The following is a 20768-nucleotide window of genomic DNA, read 5'->3' as shown; positions in this document are numbered from 1 at the left end:
ATGCGCAACCACAAAAATATAATCTTGCTTAGCCCGACCACTCCAGATATTAGATGTTATAGAGACTGAAAAAGTTGCTGAGCCTAGCTCTTCTTTTATGGCTAATAAACCCGCTTTAGCAATCGTTTTCATATTACGACTAGTAGTTTGTCTAGACACCGCTTGAAAATCAGGGGTATGAGAAGTTTTAATATATTCGGTAAAAGCCGGAGACTCACCAAAACTTAATGGTAAATCATTTGAAGCAATTAAACATGCTAGAGCTTCTTTTTGGCGCTCTTGATCATAGACGGAAATACCTTTCGAGCCGTCGGGGTTGAACTTGACCCTGCTCTGGATCGCGGCGCTTTGTTCATCCTTCTTGACGTGGGTCTTCATGTGCCTCGTCATGTGGTCGTTTCCTCCGCCCTTCTGCAGAGAAAATTTGCTAGTGCACCCCGGATGGAGGCACTTCGCCCTCATCTTCGTGGTACCATCGCCATCCACGAATTCTTCTTCCTCATAGTGCTCCCAGATCACCGAGGTTTTTTCCGCCTTTTGGGGCCTAGGGTGCTGGAAGTGCCGGCGGAATTGGATGAAGTATTTTCGGATGGTGTGTATGAAGGTGTGTCATAGTCGTTGTTGAGGAAGGGAGAACATGGGGTTTCAACCCCGAATGTATCCATGGGGAAGAGAAAACGGTTTGGATCATCCATGTTTGAGGCTTTGAGTGTGGAAATGAGAGGGATGTTTGAGTGTGGAAATTGAGAGAGGTATGCTGCCCTTTTTATACTGAAAAAATGATCAAATTTGGACCAAAAATACCCCTCCAACGGATAAAAATTCGAAACCTACACTAAAAAGGACCAAAAAAGACCCCAAACCCTAAGCCACGTCAGCCCAAAAATGCCAACGGGCAAATTTTCTCTTCGCGTGCCTCCGCCTTAACGGGCCGTGCCGGGCTAGCCCGCGTGCTTGAGGCTGCGGCCCTGGCACGGCACAGGCGTGCCGCGGGCCGGCACGGGCCCGTTTAGCCACGTGCCGTGCTGGGTATGCGTGGACCTTGGAGTCGCTCACAGTCAGTGGCTCCTCCGTCCGTCCCTTCCCCCAACCAAATCCGCCGCCACACTCGAGTTCGAATCCCGCCGCCGCCGTCCCCGCCGCATCTCCCCCCACTTCTGCCCCCGAATCTGTCCCCATGTCGGAGAGAAAGCGCCGCGCCGGGCCAGGCGCCGCCGCGGGTGGTTCGACCTCGAAGAAACCGCGCGGCGCCTCGGCGGCCGCGTCCTACGCCCAATCCCTCCGCTCGAAGCTCCGCCCCGACGACTCCATCCTCGCCTCCCTCCGCGCCCTCGCCTCCGCGTCCGCAAAACCCAAGCCCGCGGCCGCGTCCTCCGCCGGGGCCAAAGCCCTCGCCGACGACGACCCGGCCTCCGCCTCCTCCTCTTACATCGTGGTGGCCGACCAGGACATCAACTCCGTCACCTCCCGCATCAACCGCCTCGTCCTCTCCGTCGCGCGCAGCATCCTGTCCGGCCGCGGCTTCTCCTTCTCCGTCCCCTCCCGCACCTCCACCAACCAGGTCTACCTCCCGGACCTCGACCGCATCGTGCTCCTCCGCCGCGAGGCGGCCAGGCCCTTCGCCAACGTCGTCACCGCGCGCAAGGCCACCGTCACCGCGCGCGTCCTCTCCCTCGTCCACGCCGTCCTGCGCAGGGGGATCCACGTCACCAAGCGAGATCTCTTCTACACCGACGTCAAGCTCTTCGAGGACCAGTCCCAGTCTGACGCCGTCCTCGACGACGTCTCCTGCATGCTCGGGTGCACCCGCTCCTCGCTCCACGTCGTCGCCTCCGAGAAGGGTGTCGTCGTTGGCCGCCTCATCTTCCACGACGACGGCGACCGGATCGACTGCACGCGAATGGGTGTCGGGGGTAAGGCCATCCCGCCCAACATCGACAGGGTGTCGGGCATCGAGAGCGACGCTCTGTTCATCCTGCTAGTGGAGAAGGATGCTGCGTTCATGCGCCTCGCCGAGGACCGGTTCTACAACCGTTTCCCTTGCATCATTCTTACGGCGAAGGGGCAGCCGGATGTTGCCACCAGGTTGTTCTTGCGACGGCTCAAGGTGGAGTTGAAGCTGCCGGTGCTTGCAATGGTGGACTCTGATCCTTATGGGCTGAAGATCTTATCAGTGTATATGTGCGGGTCCAAGAACATGTCGTATGACAGTGCCAATCTGACTACGCCGGATATCAAGTGGCTCGGCGTTCGGCCAAGCGACCTGGACAAGTACAGGGTGCCGGAGCAGTGCCGACTTCCCATGACTGATCACGATATCAAGGTGGGCAAAGAGATGCTGGAGGAGGACTTTGTGAAGCAGAATGAAAGCTGGGTGAGGGAGTTGGAGACCATGTTACGAACAAAACAGAAGGCTGAGATTCAGGCTCTGAGCTCGTTTGGGTTCCAGTACCTGACTGAGGTATATCTGCCTCTCAAGCTGCAGCAGGAGGACTGGATTTGAGATCTCTTCTGGTGGCAGGTGAATACATTATCCTGTTGCTCTACCTTCCTATTGTTTTGTTTATTAGGTTAGGTGCATTTTGTTTCTAACAATAATCTGTTGAGTGATCCGTTGCATTCCTGGTCGTGGTGCATTTTACCAAGTATTTAACCCTTAAGCAGTTTAAGTGTTATTATCTCTGACTGAGAATTAGAATTTAGTCTATATAAGAGCACCCTTCCCATGCCTAATCGACTGAGACTAAGCCCCAGAATGTTCACTTTTTTCCTGTTACAGATGATGATATTCTCATAGGGAGGAATAGCGCCCCAGTCCGAAGCTTCAAGGAGCAATTTGAAATGGTGAGGAAATATGTTACACCACATGTGGCAATTCCTTTGTACCAACTTATACATTTGAAAAAACATATGTGTTGTATTTTTCCCCTTCTGCTTAGAGTAGAATTTGTGATCGACTTGTGAGACCTGTATTTAGAAGCAATTGTCCGGATCTCTGAAATTGGATCTGAAGGCCATATCACCAGAAAGATTAAATCTAATTGAGAAAAGATGTACAACAGAGTCAATACTTCAACCAGTATCAGAGTTGCTTGGAAGCCAACAAAAGCTAGTGTGTTCTTTATTGTACTCTGTCAGAATGTTTATCATTTTCTGTGGAACATTGGTGATTACAACAATTATCTAGACACTTCAAAATTTTAACCTGGGATGCTACCCGGTTGAGACAATTGATGCAGATGCATTTACAATACGAAACGTGTGATTTTTCATGTATCATACTGGACCATATCAGACTACATTGGCCACCAACAAATCTTTTCCTTCTGAAATCAGCCTGTTGCTGTATGTACACCATCCATCTTGCAGGTATAAAATTGACCAAAGAAATGCCCCAGGGTGTCACTATACATCCCTCGCAGCTTTCCTCTTAAGCCAATGATTCAGCGAGTTGACTGTTATTTTTATCATTCCCTGTGGTCTCCTAGGCCGTTGGGGAGCTCTGACTTTTGATGAAAGAGGAGGATGGCTTTGTGGCCCAATAAAAACTTCAAGACCCAATTCATCCGTCAAAACAGAAGTTATAGCATGCTCGACGTCGATAGCAGTCGCTTCAATATCAGTGTATGATGTCTTCTCATGACCGGTGATGATGACCAAATCATCCTGAACTGCTGTACCTACTCAAAAGTAACAAAACAAAATAGAATGGCCGTATTGTCTTAGTAATGCATCATATTGATTCTAATAGAATCTGCAGATAACGTTACAGTCCTGAACGTTACCTAGAAGATACTTCTCTTTGATCTTGCGGAGAGTTGAGAGAACAACTATGCGAGCTTCAACCTGTGGAACATATAGTTGAGTAGATGCCTTGGAATAGATTGTGTAATAGAGGTGCAACGGGACCCAAAATATGACACTTGAGTTCATGTTCTAGTGCAAAATCATGTATCACTTTGATGCAAGATGGCTGTTGAGTTTCAACAGACTAACGTCTGTGGGTTGCGATTATACCATTTTATATTGATGCAAAGATTTGCAACGCTTCCTTATATTCTCGAAAACAGAAAAACAGTAGATGATATATTATTAGGCAGATACTCTCTTACCTTTGAAAGCCCACGGACATCAACAGTTTGGTTTTGATCAACATCCTTTTGCAAGAATCTTGCCACTTTCTCAAGAAATATATTGAATGATTTATTTCTCTCATCTTTTAGATCTAAATGATAAAAATCTCGTTTTCCACTGCCGGAAGACAAAACACCTTCACTCCATTCCACTATCAGTTCCTTTAGATAATAGTCATATGCTTGATATCTGTCACGGGTAAAACAAGAGACAAACTTACACAGAAAGAAAACCTGCTATAAAAATAATAACCTATGTTTTGATAATATCAGTCTATCCATAGTCTGCATGTCTCCTACCGTGGAACGATATACATTATGAACCAAACTATGAGTGCATGATTGCTTCCAGTTGATATTTGTTCATATGTTTATACCCTTTTAGCTTGAACAAACTTGTACTTCACATATTTTTGCATATGAAGAGTGGATTTTGTGCTTATATGGGTCCGTGCCCTTTCTATCTCCACCATGAAATGTGACTTGAGATGTGCACACTCTCTCATCCTATTGCCTACCTTTATTGCAATAGGTTGAGAAAATGTACTTGGATCTCAAGGCGCATCTCATGGTCAGGATTGTAGCAGCATCCACACATACATACAAATTGCCAAACTAAATGAATGGACGAAGAAAACCAAAGGAATGTCAAAGAACTTCTAGTCACGTACCCTGCTCTTCTCATTTCCTGATAGATCGCCAAGCATTGCTGAATTTCTTGTAATGATCCGTATTTGCAACGTGCTGTCAGGAGAGTTCTGTATGTCACCTGAAAATGAACTTGTAGCTCAGTAACTCATGCAACCTTGCAAATCAATGCAATCCTAGATAGTTGTCCATACAGATCAAATCTTAATATCCTTTAATAATAAAATGGACTTTCATCAAAGTGTAGACAAACCATGAGCTATATGATACTATCTAACATTAACAACAACAAAAAAGACCTCAAGAAATAACCCCAAAAAATTATAACCTGGATGTTCATGAAAAAATATCACTCAGAATTCATGAACTAGTTAAACGGAAGGAAATCATGCGTGCACCAGCAGAATTCAGTACGGTTCAACTAGAGCACTTATTATTCTCGATAAGAACTAACAATTTATTATTCTCCCTCCACCCCTGTACATACACCCATTACACCTAATTATAAAATGGACACTCATTAAAGAGTAAATAAACCATGTGCCAGATGATACTATCTAACATCAACAGAAAATTGATATTAGGAAATAACCTGAAACAATTATACCCGAATATTTGAGGAAAAATATACTACCAAGAATTTAAGAAATACTACTCCCTCCGATCCACAATAACTGTCGGAGATTTTGTACTAAGTCACCGACACTTATTTTGGATCGGAGGGAGTAGTTAAATGCAAGGAAATCACACATGCATCAGCAGAGTTCAGTGACTCAACAATAGCACCGATTATTCTGGATAAGAAATAACAATTTGTTCTCGGGATCCCCTGTACATACACCTCCTGTGTTTGTATAAAAACGTATTGTTGGGACCTCCCCTACAGTTTCCAGTTCAAAAAACAGAAGTATGTGTGCGAACCTTTGTCCATAGACGCTGCCAGTCATTTAGTAAGCTATGGTTGAAAACAGTAAATTCAATAATAAAGAGCATCGAAGTTCTCTCAAAAAAAAGAGCACCAAGCCTTTGTACCATACATAAGAGAGACTCACCATATTCGGCTTCAGTTGTTGTGCTTTCATTTCTTCAAACAAGTGGAACGCCATCTTCATGTCCTTACTTTCTACACATGCCTGGAGAAAATTACCGCATAAGCTTACTTCAATTATAAACTTATAACAAACATGATGCGATGTCTCTTATCTTAACCAATTGAAATATGAGTTCTAATGGCCAACCTTAATAGCTACAGTATATGCAGAGACATTAAGTTTTATTCCAACACGCTGCATTCTTCTGAGTGCCTGTATCCAAAAAGTAAATAACATTGGTCCACATTTAGCAAGTAACAAAGTGTCAAAATAAGCAACACATTCTATTTGTCCAGACAAAAAAAATGGTACTCCGCATAACACTTGTAAATTGTCATATATTATTGCAAAGGGACTTTTCCAAGGTATGCCTAAATTGTGCATTAGAAAGCATTCAAATGTAATACTGAGAGCAATCATAAATACAATGACAAAAAGAATCTTCTGCAACAGTGAAGGGGGGATATGCGGTACTCCCTCCGTTCCAAAAAAAGCTTCTCAACTTTTTCTAGATACAGATGTATCTATAGGTAAAACATGTCTATATACCGGGAGAGGTGTTTCTGAACCCGAGCTCATATGCTCCTGATTGAGTAAAAAAAATCAAAAAAATAGAAAACAAATTCAAAAAAATCTGAATTTTTTGCACAACGAACATGAACAAATGTTCTAACAGCACATCAAAAATCTCTGTGAAAATATATACGTAGTGGTCTGTGCAAAAAAGACAAATCGGAGTGCTGTCAGCAACAAATCTAGATGTTCGAAACAACACCGCATTTTGTCTTTTTTGCACAGACCACTACGCATGTATTTTCTCGGAGATTTTTGGCGTGCAGTTAGAACACTTGTTCTTGTTCATTGTACAAAAGTTACAGATTTTTTTGATTTTTTTTTGCTATTTTTTTAATTTTTTTATTCAATCAGGAGCATATGAGCTGGGGTTCAGATCTGGTTTTTCGCTATATACCTCCGTATTTAGACAAAGTTGGGAAGCTTTTTTTTGGAACAGAGGGAGTATTATATAACTGCAAAGTGAAATAATATGCACTGTGATTGTAGATAAAGGAGGGACTATTTGCTGTCTGAACTGCAGAAAACCTAAACACTGGGATTGGCTAATTAACTAGCTGGGTGACCCACGCATCTGCACAGCTGGATTTATTAGATGTTGTCATATTTGGTTTCCCACTTTCTCTGCCGGTCATTGGTTCCCTTGCATCAACTGTTATACGGTTATATTAGCCTCCAGTTCGGTATGCCAACCACAATATGATACCGTTGTAGCAAAATAAATTTCTCGATGAAACGTTGTAGTTTGATAGAATTTTTTCCATCCTTACGTAAAAGATGCTGACACTCTTATTGTAACGGCTCATTTGTTTATTTGTAGTATTGTTATTTATGTCTTTATGGTGCCATGCAAACCAATAGACACTTGCTAATCTCCATATTCCATCTTCCACTCCTCATCCATCTATGTCTATTTATTTCATTGATACTTGTGTTGAAAAAAATGTACATGCCTTTCTACACATATTTCTCTTCATGTACTTTGCTCCCCCGTTACCTGACCATCTTGTCACTGGGAACGGCGAAGCAGACATCCCCATCATTCTTAAGTAGACCCTTGACTAAATATATCAGACCCTAACATTCTGTGACAGCAAAGCCAGAAACATGCAATACTTCTTTGGAGAGGCAGCTTTATTGCATTTGGTGCGTAGATCCCCTCTATATGACTGTGATACGATTTTTACCATTGTAGGAACTTCTTTCTTACTTAGTTTGTTTTTCGAAAACATGAGTATTGATTGTTACCATGGTATCAGCTGTTTCCGGTGAAGGACTTTAGTTGGAAGTTAAATCAGACTGTTTCCGGTGAAGGACTTTAAACAGCATATACCCATCATAATTCGTAAGACAGGAAAAGCAACTAAATACGAGTAATCAATCTTGGTCGTTTCTTGTAGGCAAGTAATCTCTGCCATTCCTTTTCTATTGCTTTAATAATACGATAGATAGATCAAGACCTTGCAGTTGCAGATGGTACATTTTAAATCTATTAGTTAACGAGTCTACAAGAGGACACAACAGAGCAAACAATGTAACAGCATTTAGTGAGCAGAGATCAATATCTAGTTCATTATTGCTACAACAAGACATCAGGGTTAGCATGCAGTGTGCACTGAAAATATGAACTTAAAGCTTTGGTACTAACCTGGATAGCTCCATTCCTATTTTGTGCCGTCCCATAAATATCAATGAGAATGGACCAGCTAATACGGTCGGGGCAAAGGCCGCTTCGTCTCATCTCATTCATTACGGATTTTGCACGTTCATCATTAGTTCCACATGCCATCATCAAAATGTTATATGTTGTAACTGTTGGCCTAAATGGAACAACCAAGATAGTACCACCGTTTTTACTCAGATGCTCTTCACAGAATGTGAAGTTGTCCGGAAGACATTTTTTCTGCTCAACAGATAAAGATACTTTGATTCCAGATTCCCTCCAGCTATTGAACAATCGGAAAGCTCTATCATATTGGCATGACTTGACCAAAGAAGTAAGGATAATATTGAAGCATGGGGCAGTAGGTTGACAGCCATCCCTTATCATTTCTTCAAGGATCTCTATGGCACCATCAACTAAACCAGAATTTGCATAAGCATTGATTAATGATGACCACGTGACTAGGTTAAGATGAACACCAACTGCTCGCATATCATCTTTGATGTTGGAAGCCTTCTTCCACATCTTTGCCTCCGCAAACACCTAAAGTTAAAGAGAAAAAAGAATTATGGAGGCATTAAAAGGCATGACACAACAATCGCAACAATAACAGCAGGCACCTCGTACCTTTATCATTGTACTATATGTAAAAACATCTAACTTTAAAGCCCCGCCACGTTCCTTTTTCTTAATTTCCTCATAAATTTCTTGTGCTAAGTTGAACTCTCTAGCATTGCAACATGTCTTCAGAAGTATGTTATATGACGCCAAATCAGGAGGGACACCAAGTTTCTGCAAAGGTGAAATAATGTAGAGCATAAGGTTACTGCACATGAACCTGCATTAGTTTTAATCCATCATAAATACACACTTTTCACTAGGGTTTCTGATTTTGCATGTTTAACACTTGATTCAAGCTGACTGCATACTTGCCACTGCAAAGGTGGAAAATCGGGTTTATTTGCCAGTTGCTACTCCAACAAGAGACAACGGAGTTGACCAGTACAAATGCTGATTTAGCCCTTTCAAAGAAAATTCAAAAGAAGGAAATCTGTAGGATTCAGGTATTTATCAAGCAAGTGGTGCAACCGGGTTAGCGTGTGCGCCGTATCTTGGATGACCTCGGGTGGGATGGTCTTGGAGGTACCTGCGACTGCGAGTCCCTAGCTTTAGTGAGTGTGGAGACACAGACCACAAAGCGGCATTGACAACGCGAGCCCAAGAAATTTCCTGCCATGATGGCTTGAGGCAAATTACGCTGAGCTCAGTTCCATCACACCTACTCTTTCCACTGCCTTCCACCTCAGCTCCATATGAGCCTCTGCTCAGAGATAGTGTGGCCCGAACTCTAGCGCAAGTTCAGTACAGACAGATGTACTCACGTAGCACACTCCACATCAGTCATGACGTTACCAGCCCTCCCTGCAAACGCGGATCAGGCCATCCATGGTACCATGGGCCGCACAGCTGAGCAAGAGGTGGACTGCAGCAATCTCACAGGTGAACACGCAGACAGTGACACAGATGAAAGCAAACAGCTCATCCTTTTCAATTTTGAAGAGAGAGAAAAAAGGAATATAACGTGGACTACTGGAAATTTGAGCCAATAGTGGGTGTAAAAAACTCATTTCAATTCTTTTCAGTGGCATGACCATGATGGCAATTAGCTAGATTTATATGGAAAATCGTCAATTCACACCTTTGTAGTTGCAAGCGTACAATTGTTGCAAACATGAAAGGTGGAGCCAAATGCACAATATACACACTCATTCTAGTGAGCATAATGCAAAAGGACCTAGCAGGCATGCAATAAAAATGCTAGCCAAAAAATGGGCATATAATAGCATCTGAGAAGTTTCACCAGAAACGTGGACGTGCAGGAGAATGGACAGAAAATTTAACATCATGTGGAATCAACCGCTTGAAGCTAAATAGCCTACCTATGAACAGCAACAATAGGGTAGAAGATGCATTACTTGCATATGCTTGTAGACCGAAAAATTGTAGCTCAAACTGTGGGCATTCGCATTCATAAGGCTGTTAAAGACATGGGTATTTGGAGTAATCTTCTCAGCAAGCAGCCCCTGCATAAGAGTCACAAATACCAGTGAAGGCTCAGTTTGACTATCTAAAGTATAGCATATGTTTACAAAAGGTGAGCACAACACAGTATTTTATTGGATGCATACTGTTAATTTGCAGATTTTTTTTCCTTCAAACAATTTCCACTTTTTTTGGTACGGACAAATAGAGAGAGAAAAACTCAATCATGAAATGGGACAAAGGAACACCAGCAAGTGTTATGTATCATGTGATTTTTATGGCACAACTCAAGGTATTCTTCTGAAGAACATCTGATGTTTGTGCACACACGGAAAAGATAAAGGGAGAGCGATTTGCTCAGAATTTACAGGTGCAACAAAATTTTCTGATTACCATCCTAAGTTAAGTAGTACAGTTCTAAAGAGAGTGTGCTATTGAATCATGCTTAGGAATTTCTAAATTGATGAATCTCTATGAAACTAACAGCACCTGGGGTTTGTGGTACTTTGGAATGTATTCACCTAGATCTTGTAATTTTTCAGCTGTTACTTATGCAAGTATAAATTTCAACAGCGATCACTAGTCCCATACCTCAAATATAATCCGAGCCTGCACAGAAGAACCACAATGACTGCATATATCGATGATACTTCGGCATGCAAACATATTGATACCTCCCAACTGGTCCTTGAGTGCTCTAAAGACCTTTAGGGCATGTTTCAATTCCTTTCTTTTCCCAAAAGCCTCCATAGTATTGCAGAGTAGAAGCTGGGAGTGTGGAAAGATACGTGCATACCTACATGTCAAAAGACAATGGATGGGCAGGTATGAAGATAGCTAAAAGAGTGAAAAGACTATAAAAACCTAATGTATCCCAAAAGAAAGCTTCAGATTAGTGCACGACGTATTTTCCAAATTGATTAATGTTTTTTACACTTTAGTATTAACATATAAAAAGAAAGTGCAGCTGGCAAAAGTTAAGACAAGAATGAAGAGAGATACAGTAAGTATGATCACCTTATTGCCATATCTGGATCCCGCTTCCTGACAAATACTTTCAGTACATCCATTGGATCCACAATGTTTTTAACAAAAAATCCACAGCCTAAAAAATAACAAAGAAAATTCTTAATAGCGATAACTTCAGAGTCTGGATCGCAGAAAAAACATAAACAAGAAAATTGCAGTGAATAGTGGTAAGCACTAGAAATAGTAATCAGCAGAACAGTGAGTGCCACTCTATCCGTAGTTTGTATCTAACTTGTAATTACATGTAACATATGACTATAAAACACAGAATCAACAGACATTAAGAGCCACAATTGTGCATATTACTTACTACAGTAAATTAATTAAACCAGGTAGGTAGCAAATCGGTAGCCTATTAGCAATTAACTGGATCGATGTGTCTCGAGCGAAACCTAACAGTAATGCTGATGACTGGTGAGTGCTCGCGATTGCTGGTGCACCACCAAGCTAGACGCAGCAACTGAATGACAAAGGAAAAACGTGAGGAAGTTTTGAGGTGACATTACTAGCTAGCGCCTCGATGGCCTCCACGAACTCCACCATGATGCGCTCGTCCAGCAGCTGCCGGCATGCGGCCGCGACGGCATCCGACGCATCAGGGTCGAGCATGACGGCGGCCTGGACGCCGATGCGGTCGGCGTCGCGGAGGAACTCGAGCACGTGGGGGAGGCCGTGGTCGCGGAGCGCGGCGTCGACGCCGCGCGAGAGGAGGCGCCAGTTGATGCGGGCGGCGAACCCGGAGTCCCCGGCGGCGGCGCGGAGGCCCTCGGCGGCGATGAGGAAGTCGCCGAGGCGGCCGGCGCCGGCGAGGTTGGAGGCGACGCGGGAGTAGTAGTCGATGGCGGAGGGGTTGCTGCCGACGTCGAGGAGCAGCGGGAGGGCCTTGCCCCCCTTGTGGGTGGAGTTGGGGCGGCCGTTGGGGGCGGGGGTGGACTGGAAGCGGCCGACGTCGGAGAGGATGGGGATGACCTTGGCCTTGGGGTTGGGGTTGGGGTTGGCATTGGGGGCGGAGATGGTGGTTGCAGACTGCAAGCGGCTGCGGCGGCGGCGCGGCGGAGGTGGTGGTTGCGGGGAGGAGGTCATGGCCATCCCCATGGTGACTGGTGGAGATGGGGGATTGGAGGTGGAAGAGCCAAAGCCAAGGCAGGCAGTGTCACTTGGACGGTGGGGCTTTCATGGAGTGGCGCGGATATTTTCGTTCCGTTCGGATAGGAAGCTCAACAAAACACGGAAATTCAATTCGGCACATGGGAGCATATTCGGAAATTCAATTCGTCTCCCGGGTGCGTATGCTCCCTCTACCAAAAAAAACATATTTCAAAATGTCAAAAAAATTGGATAAAAAATTCTACATGTACATCTTCATAATGTATGTGCATTCGCTAAGTTTCACGAAAAACCAATATTTTTTGTGGTCTATGTAAAAAGGAGAAACTTTATCTTATGAAAAGCATTATTTTTAGCACTGAATTTTATCTTTTTTACACACGTCACATGATAAGTCGAATTTTTATGAAACGACTTTCTGAGCGTGTAGCACGTGAATATGTACGTACAAATTTTTTGTTTCAATTTTTTTAAAATTTAAAATGTACATAAGATGCATTTCAAAATATAGGGAGCATACGCACCCATGTTCCAAAACACCACTTCCCCAGAAACTCAATTCGGCTCCCGGGTGCGTATGATCCCTCTATCATAAAAACATATTTTCAAGTGTTAAAAATTTTTGACAAAAAAATTTACATGTACATCTTCATAATATATGTGTATTCGTCAAGTTTCACGAAAAAATGATATTTTTTGTAGTCTAAACGAAAAAGAGAAAATTTATCTTGTGACAAGTCTTTGTTTCAGCACCGAATTTTGTCTTTTTTACACACGTCACATGACATGTCGATTTTTCATGAAACGACTTTGTGAGCGCGTAGCACATGAAGATATACGTGCGAAATTTTTGTTTTAATTTTTTTGACATTTTAAAATGTGTCTAACATGTATTTCAATATAAAGGGAGCATACGCTCCCATGTGCCAAAACATCAAACACGGAAATTCAATTCGGCACATGGGAGCATATGCTCCTGCCATCGAAAAAACATTTTGAAATGTTCAAAAAATTCGTACAAAAAATTTCTCGCTTATGTATCAACATGTTACGTGCGCACATCAAGTCTTGCGAAAAAACGACATTTTTTGTGACTTGTGTGAAAAAGATAAACAAAACGTCTGGTACACAACTTTTTGTTACAGAAAAATTTGTCTTTTTTACAAATGACACTCAAAATATCGATTTTCTGTGGAATCACTTTGTGAACGTGTAGAATTTCGAGATGTATCCACTAAATTTTATATTAAAAAATTTCAACATTTTAAAAGTGCATTTAAAATGAAGTTTAAAAACCGGGAGCATCAACAAAACAACACTAACGCCTGCCGGCTTCCCTGGCGGCTCCTGAACACAACTCTGGCTCCCTACCAGCCAGGAACGGTCCAGGCGACCAGGTATACTCACTACCAGAAATAAGCATTTTCCTCTCAAAATATGATGCATATAGCTTATGGTCAAAATCAAACTATTCGAAATTTGACTAACTATACAGAAAAAACATCTACAATATAAAATGGACAAAATATGAAAGTGTATTTCACGATCGTTGTAACAATATTGGTTTGAAATTATAAATAGTGACATCTTTTTTTCATATAGTTGGTCAATTTTTTTTATTTAAAAAAGATACTTTGACTAAAAACTATATTCATACTAGGGAGTAGTTCAAAAAATCGGTTGATTTTACTAGGGTGTGATTGGTTGCCTGAGCCATTTTTGGTACCCCTGGCGCATGTCCCTTGGGGCATGATCGGAGGGAAACGGCCCAAAAACCACATTGTGGACTTCGTTTGGTTCCCCATAAGGAAATTGAGAAATTTGGTTTTGTGAGCAACTGATACAAATGCATGGAGTTTTTGTTAATGAGTTGAGTCTGCATATGATTACCCTTTTTAAACTATTTGAAGTTTAACTAACTATATAAAAATAATAAAATATAAACATCTACGATATAAAATACACATAATATGAAAGTATATTTCACGATCGTTGTAACTATATTGATTTGAGATTATAAATATTGACATATTTTTTTATATGGTTGGTTAAATTTTAAGAAATTTAAATTTAACCAATGGGGGAGTAGTTCAAACAATCGATTGATTTTATTAGCATACGAGGAAAATCATGGCGCAAAAGAAAAGAATCCAGATTGGAACCTAATCAAAGCCAACGAGACCCAAAAAAAGAGAACCGAATCAAACATAAATGATCTGATAGTGGATTCATGCTACTTGCAGTGATTTTTATGTTAACGACAAGCACACGCATAAATTCGCTTTGAAGCTCGAGCCAGATGGAGCTCCTTTTTAAAAAAAATTGAAAACACAATTTAAAGTTTTAAGAAATTATGAAAAAAATTAGATGTAGATAATGATGTGCCCTATCAAGACACAAAATCTCTACCCAAAATGACTTATATTATTGGCTTAATAAAAATAACAGAATTTGGAGGATTGAATTTTTGCATTTTTCACTACTTTAGGTGTCATATTTTGGTATTTTCCGCAACCTAAAATGCGGGGTATTTCAAGTGAAGACTTTTTTGAGTTGATAGAGTAGATTATTTTCCCATCTAGATTTTTTTGGTCAATTCTTTTTGAAACTTCAAAATATCATTTTTTTTTAAATGGTTCAAAAAAGGCTATGTGTAGCCCGAGCTCTAAATATCCACACTAAACCACAAGCCCCTAATGTTGTTTTTGGAGATTGGAAATCTCTCTACCCAGATTCACAATTTTGTTATTTTTGTGTCGCTTAAAATACAAAAAGATTCGAATTGAGATTTTACATGTTTGTGGATACACCATTAGCTACTTTTACGATTTTATTTCATGACTTTTTGAAACTTGTAAATATAATATTTTTATTTTTTTAATATGCAGGAAGCACCGGATCTTGGGAGCCAAAAAACTTCTAACCCTTTGCATGCTTCGGTTCATTCTTCCCACAACAACAACTAAGATTGTCCGATAGCCCCAAACCCTAGATTGTTCGATACCCCTTTATAATTAAGGTTAAGGACATAATGATCTGTATGACTAGTTAATGAATAATTAATTTGTACGATAGCATGTAGAAACCCATGCATGGGCCCAATTGCATATGTATGGATCTGTCCGCATAGGTCCAATGTACGCATGAAACTCGTACGGCAGTGGTGGGCGGCATCACGCTCAATGACGGCTTATGAACTTGTCCGGGACGAGTGCGAACAGAAGGCTTAATTATTTGTCTTGTAAGGCGATAAACTTAACCTAGCAAGGCGATAAACCGGATTCGCTGCTTTGGCGTACACGTCGGTCCCAGGGCAGCACAAAACTTAGTCAAAGACGAAAAAAGGACAACGCCAATGAGGTGAGCAGATCAAACACCGACATGGAAGGTGAGGGGCTCCACAACGATGCCTCCAAACAAGGAGAATGGCAACCGAGAGCGCCATTGTCAATCGAGGTCGGTGCAGGGTTTTCACCTGGAGCAAACCGAACCCGAAGTCGCATTCGCCCGTCCGCCAGAACCCAGGCTATCCAGAAGCTCACCAACGCCAACCACAAACTCCCTCCACTGCCCCCTCTGGACGGCAAAACATCCAAGACGAGTCCCGAAGAGGTCAACAACACAAGGAACACCTCCTTGCCCGATCCCGAGCGGAATCTAGGGTTTCCTTAGGAGAAACCAGAGTGGAAGAGTGATCGTCACGACGAGGGCGCCAAGCTAGGGGCTTCCCCGCCGTCGGTCTCGGTCAGTTGCCGAGACAAGACATTCACCCGATGATGTGCCAAAAACCACCACCGCCAACCCGCACGTAGATCGCCAGCCCCACACACCCGAAGATCCGAGACCACGAATAAAACTAGGTGCAGTGGCTCAGGTCTACGCCTCCGGTAGAGCCACCTGCTAGCTCAACGCGATAATAGAGAACCACCATCTAAATCCGCTGCCTCGACATTCGGGCGCCACGTCGAAGCCGAAGTCCAACATGCACCCACAATTGTTCAGCCGACGACCGCCACAAATATATAGAGATGTCCATCATCGAAGCAGCCGGAAGTGGACAACCATGCTCAACATCTCGCGTGCCTCCATGATGTCTACGCACGCTTCTATTCCTGTAGACAGTGTTGGGCCTCCAAGAGCAGAGGTTTGTAGAACAGCAGCAAGTTTCCCTTAAGTGAATCACCCAAGGTTTATCGAACTCAGGGAGGTAGAGGTCAGAGATATCCCTCTCAAGCAACCCTGCAATTAAGATACAAGAAGTCTCTTGTGTCCCCAACACACCTAATACACTTGTCAGATGTATAGGCGCACTAGTTCGGCGAAGAGATAGTAAAACACAGGTGCTATAGATGGTGGTAATATTGCAGGAAGTAAAGATGCAGTAAAACAGTAAACAAGCAATGTTTGCAGTATTTGGAAACAAGGCCTAGGGATCATACTTTCACTAGTGGACACTCTCAACATTGATCACATAATAAATAAATAACTTCTCCTCACTTGTGCTACATACACTCTCTTGTTTGATAACAAACACCATTCATTGTGTAGGGCTACAAGAGCTCCCTCAAGCCGTAGTTAACAAGCTCCACAACATTCGGAGTTCATATTTAAGTAACCTCTAGAGCATAATAGACCGTTGCAATTTAGACCGAGTATTAACATAGCATACACACTGTCAACAATAGCTATGAAAGGGGGAATAGATCGCATCAATACTATCATAGTAATAGTTAACTTCATAATCTACAAGAGATTACAATCATAACCTACGCCAAGTACTACATGATGCACACACTCGTCAACATTACATCATGGAGGAGGAATAGACTACTTTAATAACATCACTAGAGTAGCACATAGATTAATGGTGATACAAAGCTCATGATCACATAAAGATCACACCATGGGAGAGAGAGATGAACCACATAGCTACCGGTAGAGCCCTCAGCCCCGGGGGAGAACTACTCCCTCCTCATCATAGGAGACAGCAACGGTGATGAAGATGGCGGTGGTGTCGATGGAGATGACTCCGGGGGCAATTCCCCGTCCCGGCGGAGTGCCGGAACGAGACTTTCGTCCCCCGAAACGGAGTTTCGCGATGGCGGCGGCTCGCGGAACTTTTCTCGTATCGTGGCTTATTCTTTTAGGGTTTTTGAGGCGGAGAGAATATATAGGCGGAAGGGCGGCCTCGGAGGAGCCGGGGGTGGCCCCCATAGGCCGGCGCGCCCCCTTGGCCGCGCCGCCATGTGGGGTGGGCCCCCTGTGGCTCCCCTCCGGTCCCTCTCCGGCTCTCCGGAAGCTTCCATGAAATATAAGATCGTGGGCGTTGATTTCGTCCAATTCCGAGAATATTTCCTTTGTAGGATTTCCGAAACCAAAAACAGCAGAAAACGAGAACCGACACTTCGGCATCTTGTTAATAGGTTAGTTCCGGAAAATGCATCAAAACGATATAAAGTATGAATAAAACATGTAGGTATTGTCATAAAACTAGCATGGAACATAAGAAATTATAGATACGTTGGAGACGTATCAAGCATCCCCAAGCTTAGTTCCTACTCACCTTCGAGTAGGTAAACGATAACAAGGATAATTTCTTAAGTGACATGCTACCAACATGATCTTGATCAATACTATTGTAAAGCATATGAGATGAATGAAGTGATTCAAAGCAATGGTAAAGACAATGACTAAACAACTCGAATCATATAGCAAAGACTTTTCATGAATAGTACTTTCAAGACAAGCATCAATAAGACTTGCATAGGAGTTAACTCATAAAGCAATAAATTCTTAGTAGAAAGTTTTGAAGCAACACAAAGGAAGATATAAGTTTCAGCGGTTGCTTTCAACTTCAACATGTATATCTCATGGATAATTGTCAACACAAAGTAATATGATGAATGCAAATAAGCAAGTATGTAGGAATCAATGCACACAGTTGACACAAGTGTTTGCTTCTAAGATAGAAAGAAGTAGGTAAACCGACTCAACATAAAGTAAAAGAATGGCCCTTCGCAGAGGAAGCATGGATTACTATTTTTGTGCTAGAGCTTTTATTTTGAAAACATAGAAACAATATTATCAACGGTAGTAATAATTCATATGTGTTATGCATAAGACATCCTATAAGTTGCAAGCCTCATGCATAGGATACCAATAGTGCTCGCACCTTGTCCTAATTAGCTTGGATTTACATGGATTATCACTGCATAACATATATTTCAACCAAGTGTCACAAAGGGGTACCTCTATGCTGCCTGTACAAAGGTCTAAGGAGATAGATCGCATTTGATTTCTCGTTTTTGATAGATCTCAACTAAGGACATCCATACCGGGACAACATAGAAAACAGATAATGGACTCCTCTTTAATGCATAAGCATTCAACAACAGATAATATTCTCATAAGATATTGAGGATTAATGTCCAAACTGAAACTTCCACCATGATACATGGCTTCGGTTAGCGGCCCAATGTTCTTCTCTAACAATATGCATACTCAAACCATTTGATCATGAAAATCGCCCTTTACTTCAGACAAGACGAACATGCATAGCAACTCACATGATATCCAACAAAGGTGAAATAGTTGATGGCGTCCCCAGAAACATGGTTACCGCTCAACAAGCAACTTATAAGAAATAAGATACATAGCAACATATTCAATACCACAATAGTTTTTAAGGCTATTTTCCCATGAGCTATATATTGCAAAGACAAAGAATGAAATTTTAAAGGTAGCACTCAAGTAATTTACTTTGGAATGCCAGAGAAATACCACATAGTAGGTAGGTATGGTGGACACAAATGGCATGGGTTTCTGCTCAAGGATTTGGATGCACGAGAAGTATTCCCTCTCAGTACAAGGCTTTGGCTAGCAAGGTTGTTTGAAGCAAACACAAGTATGAACCGGTACAGAAAAACTTACATAAGAACATATTGCAAGCATTATAAGACTCTACACTGTCTTCCTTGTTGTTCACACACTTTTACCAGAAAATATCTAGACTTTAGAGAGACCAATCTTGCAAACCAAATTTCAACAAGCTCTACGGTAGTTATCCACTAATAGGTTTAAACTACATGATGCAAGAGCTTAAACATGATCTATGAGAGCTCAAAACAATTGCCAAGTATCAAGTTATTCAAGACAATATGAAGCATTTTCTGTTTCCAACCAAATAGCAATTAACGAAGCGGTTTTCAACTCCGCCATGAACATTAAAGATAGAGCTAAGAACACCAGTGTTCATATGAAAAAGCGGAGCGTGTCTCTCTCCCACACAAGGTATGATCTAATTTATTCAGAGAACTAATATAACAACATGAAAATAAAAGCACACAGACGCTTCAAGTAAAGCACATAAGATGTGACGGAATAAAAATATAGTTTCACTAGAGGTGACCTGATAAGTTGTTGATGAAGAAGGGGATGCCTTGGGCATCCCCAAGCTTAGATGCTTGAGTCTTCTTGAAATATTCAGGGATGAACCACGGGGGCATCCCCAAGCTTAGACTCTTCACTCTTCTTGATCACATTATATCACCCTTCTCTCTTGACCCTTGAAAACTTCCTCCACACCAAACTCGAAACAAACTCATTAGAGGGTTAGTGCATAATCAAAAATTCACATATTCAGCAAGGACACAATCATTCTTAACACTTCTGGATATTTCCCAAAGCTACTGAAAGTTAATGGAACAAAGAAATCCATTCAACATAGCAAAAGAGGCAATGCGAAATAAAAGGCAGAATCTGTCAAAACAGAACAGTCCGTAAAGACGATTTTTTTTTGGGGCACTTAACTTGCTCAGATGAAAAAGCTCAAATTTAATGAAAGTTGCGTACATATCTGAGGATAACGCACGTAAATTGGCAGATTTTTCTGAGTTACCTACAGACGGGGCTGCTCAATTTCGTGAAAGTAAGAAATATGTTTCTGCGCAGTAATCCAAATCTAGTATCAACCCTACTATCAAAGACTTTACTTAGCACAACAATTCAATAAAATAAAGATAAGGAGAGGTTGCTACAGTAGTAACAACTTCCAAGACACAACAAAACAGTAGCAAAATAAAACATGGGTTATCTCCCAAGAAGTGCTTTCTTTATAGCCATTAAGATGGGCTTAGTAATTTTAATGATGCTCGCGCAAGAAATAAGAGTTGAAGCAAAAGAGAGCATCAAGAAGCAAATTCAAAACACATTTAAACCTAACCCACTTCCTATGAAAAGGAATCTTGTAAATAAACAAGTTATTGAAGCATGAAGCTACTATCATAGAAAGACAAAGCAAGTGCAACTTCAAAAATTTCAACAAAAAGAGGGGAATATTATTAAGATGCATATAACCATGTTTCCCTCTCTCATAATAACTTTCAGTAGCATCATGAACAAACTCAACAATATAACTATCACATGAAACATTCTTATCATGAGCTACATGCATAAAATTATTACTCTCCACATAAGCATAAT

The 20768-nt window shown here is 41.9% G+C and overlaps 2 protein-coding genes across 2 annotated transcripts; one reads left to right on the top strand and one right to left on the bottom strand.

The window, feature by feature from the left end:
* Nucleotides 1–1177: 1177 nt before the first annotated feature.
* LOC124702280 (DNA topoisomerase 6 subunit A3) lies at nucleotides 1178–2845 on the top strand. The gene is made up of 2 exons (XM_047234405.1): nucleotides 1178–2521; nucleotides 2780–2845. The coding sequence occupies exon 1, from the start codon at nucleotides 1178–1180 to the stop codon at nucleotides 2501–2503; it is 1326 nt and encodes a 441-aa protein (XP_047090361.1). The 3' UTR covers nucleotides 2504–2521; nucleotides 2780–2845.
* Nucleotides 2846–3096: 251 nt separating this feature from the next.
* On the bottom strand, nucleotides 3097–12297 carry LOC124702279 (pentatricopeptide repeat-containing protein At5g02830, chloroplastic-like). The gene is made up of 12 exons (XM_047234404.1): nucleotides 11687–12297; nucleotides 11169–11256; nucleotides 10743–10947; nucleotides 10085–10192; nucleotides 8736–8900; nucleotides 8094–8651; nucleotides 6020–6085; nucleotides 5834–5914; nucleotides 4805–4902; nucleotides 4113–4323; nucleotides 3786–3846; nucleotides 3097–3680 (listed from the first exon to the last, which is right to left on the bottom strand). The coding sequence occupies exons 1-12, from the start codon at nucleotides 12273–12275 to the stop codon at nucleotides 3406–3408; spliced, it is 2505 nt and encodes an 834-aa protein (XP_047090360.1). The 5' UTR covers nucleotides 12276–12297; the 3' UTR covers nucleotides 3097–3405.
* Between the last annotated feature and the right edge of the window lie 8471 nt (nucleotides 12298–20768).

The sequence above is a fragment of the Lolium rigidum genome, chromosome 3, assembly GCF_022539505.1.
Source record: "Lolium rigidum isolate FL_2022 chromosome 3, APGP_CSIRO_Lrig_0.1, whole genome shotgun sequence".
NCBI classification, from domain to species: domain Eukaryota; kingdom Viridiplantae; phylum Streptophyta; class Magnoliopsida; order Poales; family Poaceae; genus Lolium; species Lolium rigidum.
This window is presented reverse-complemented; position numbering and strand designations above follow the sequence as displayed.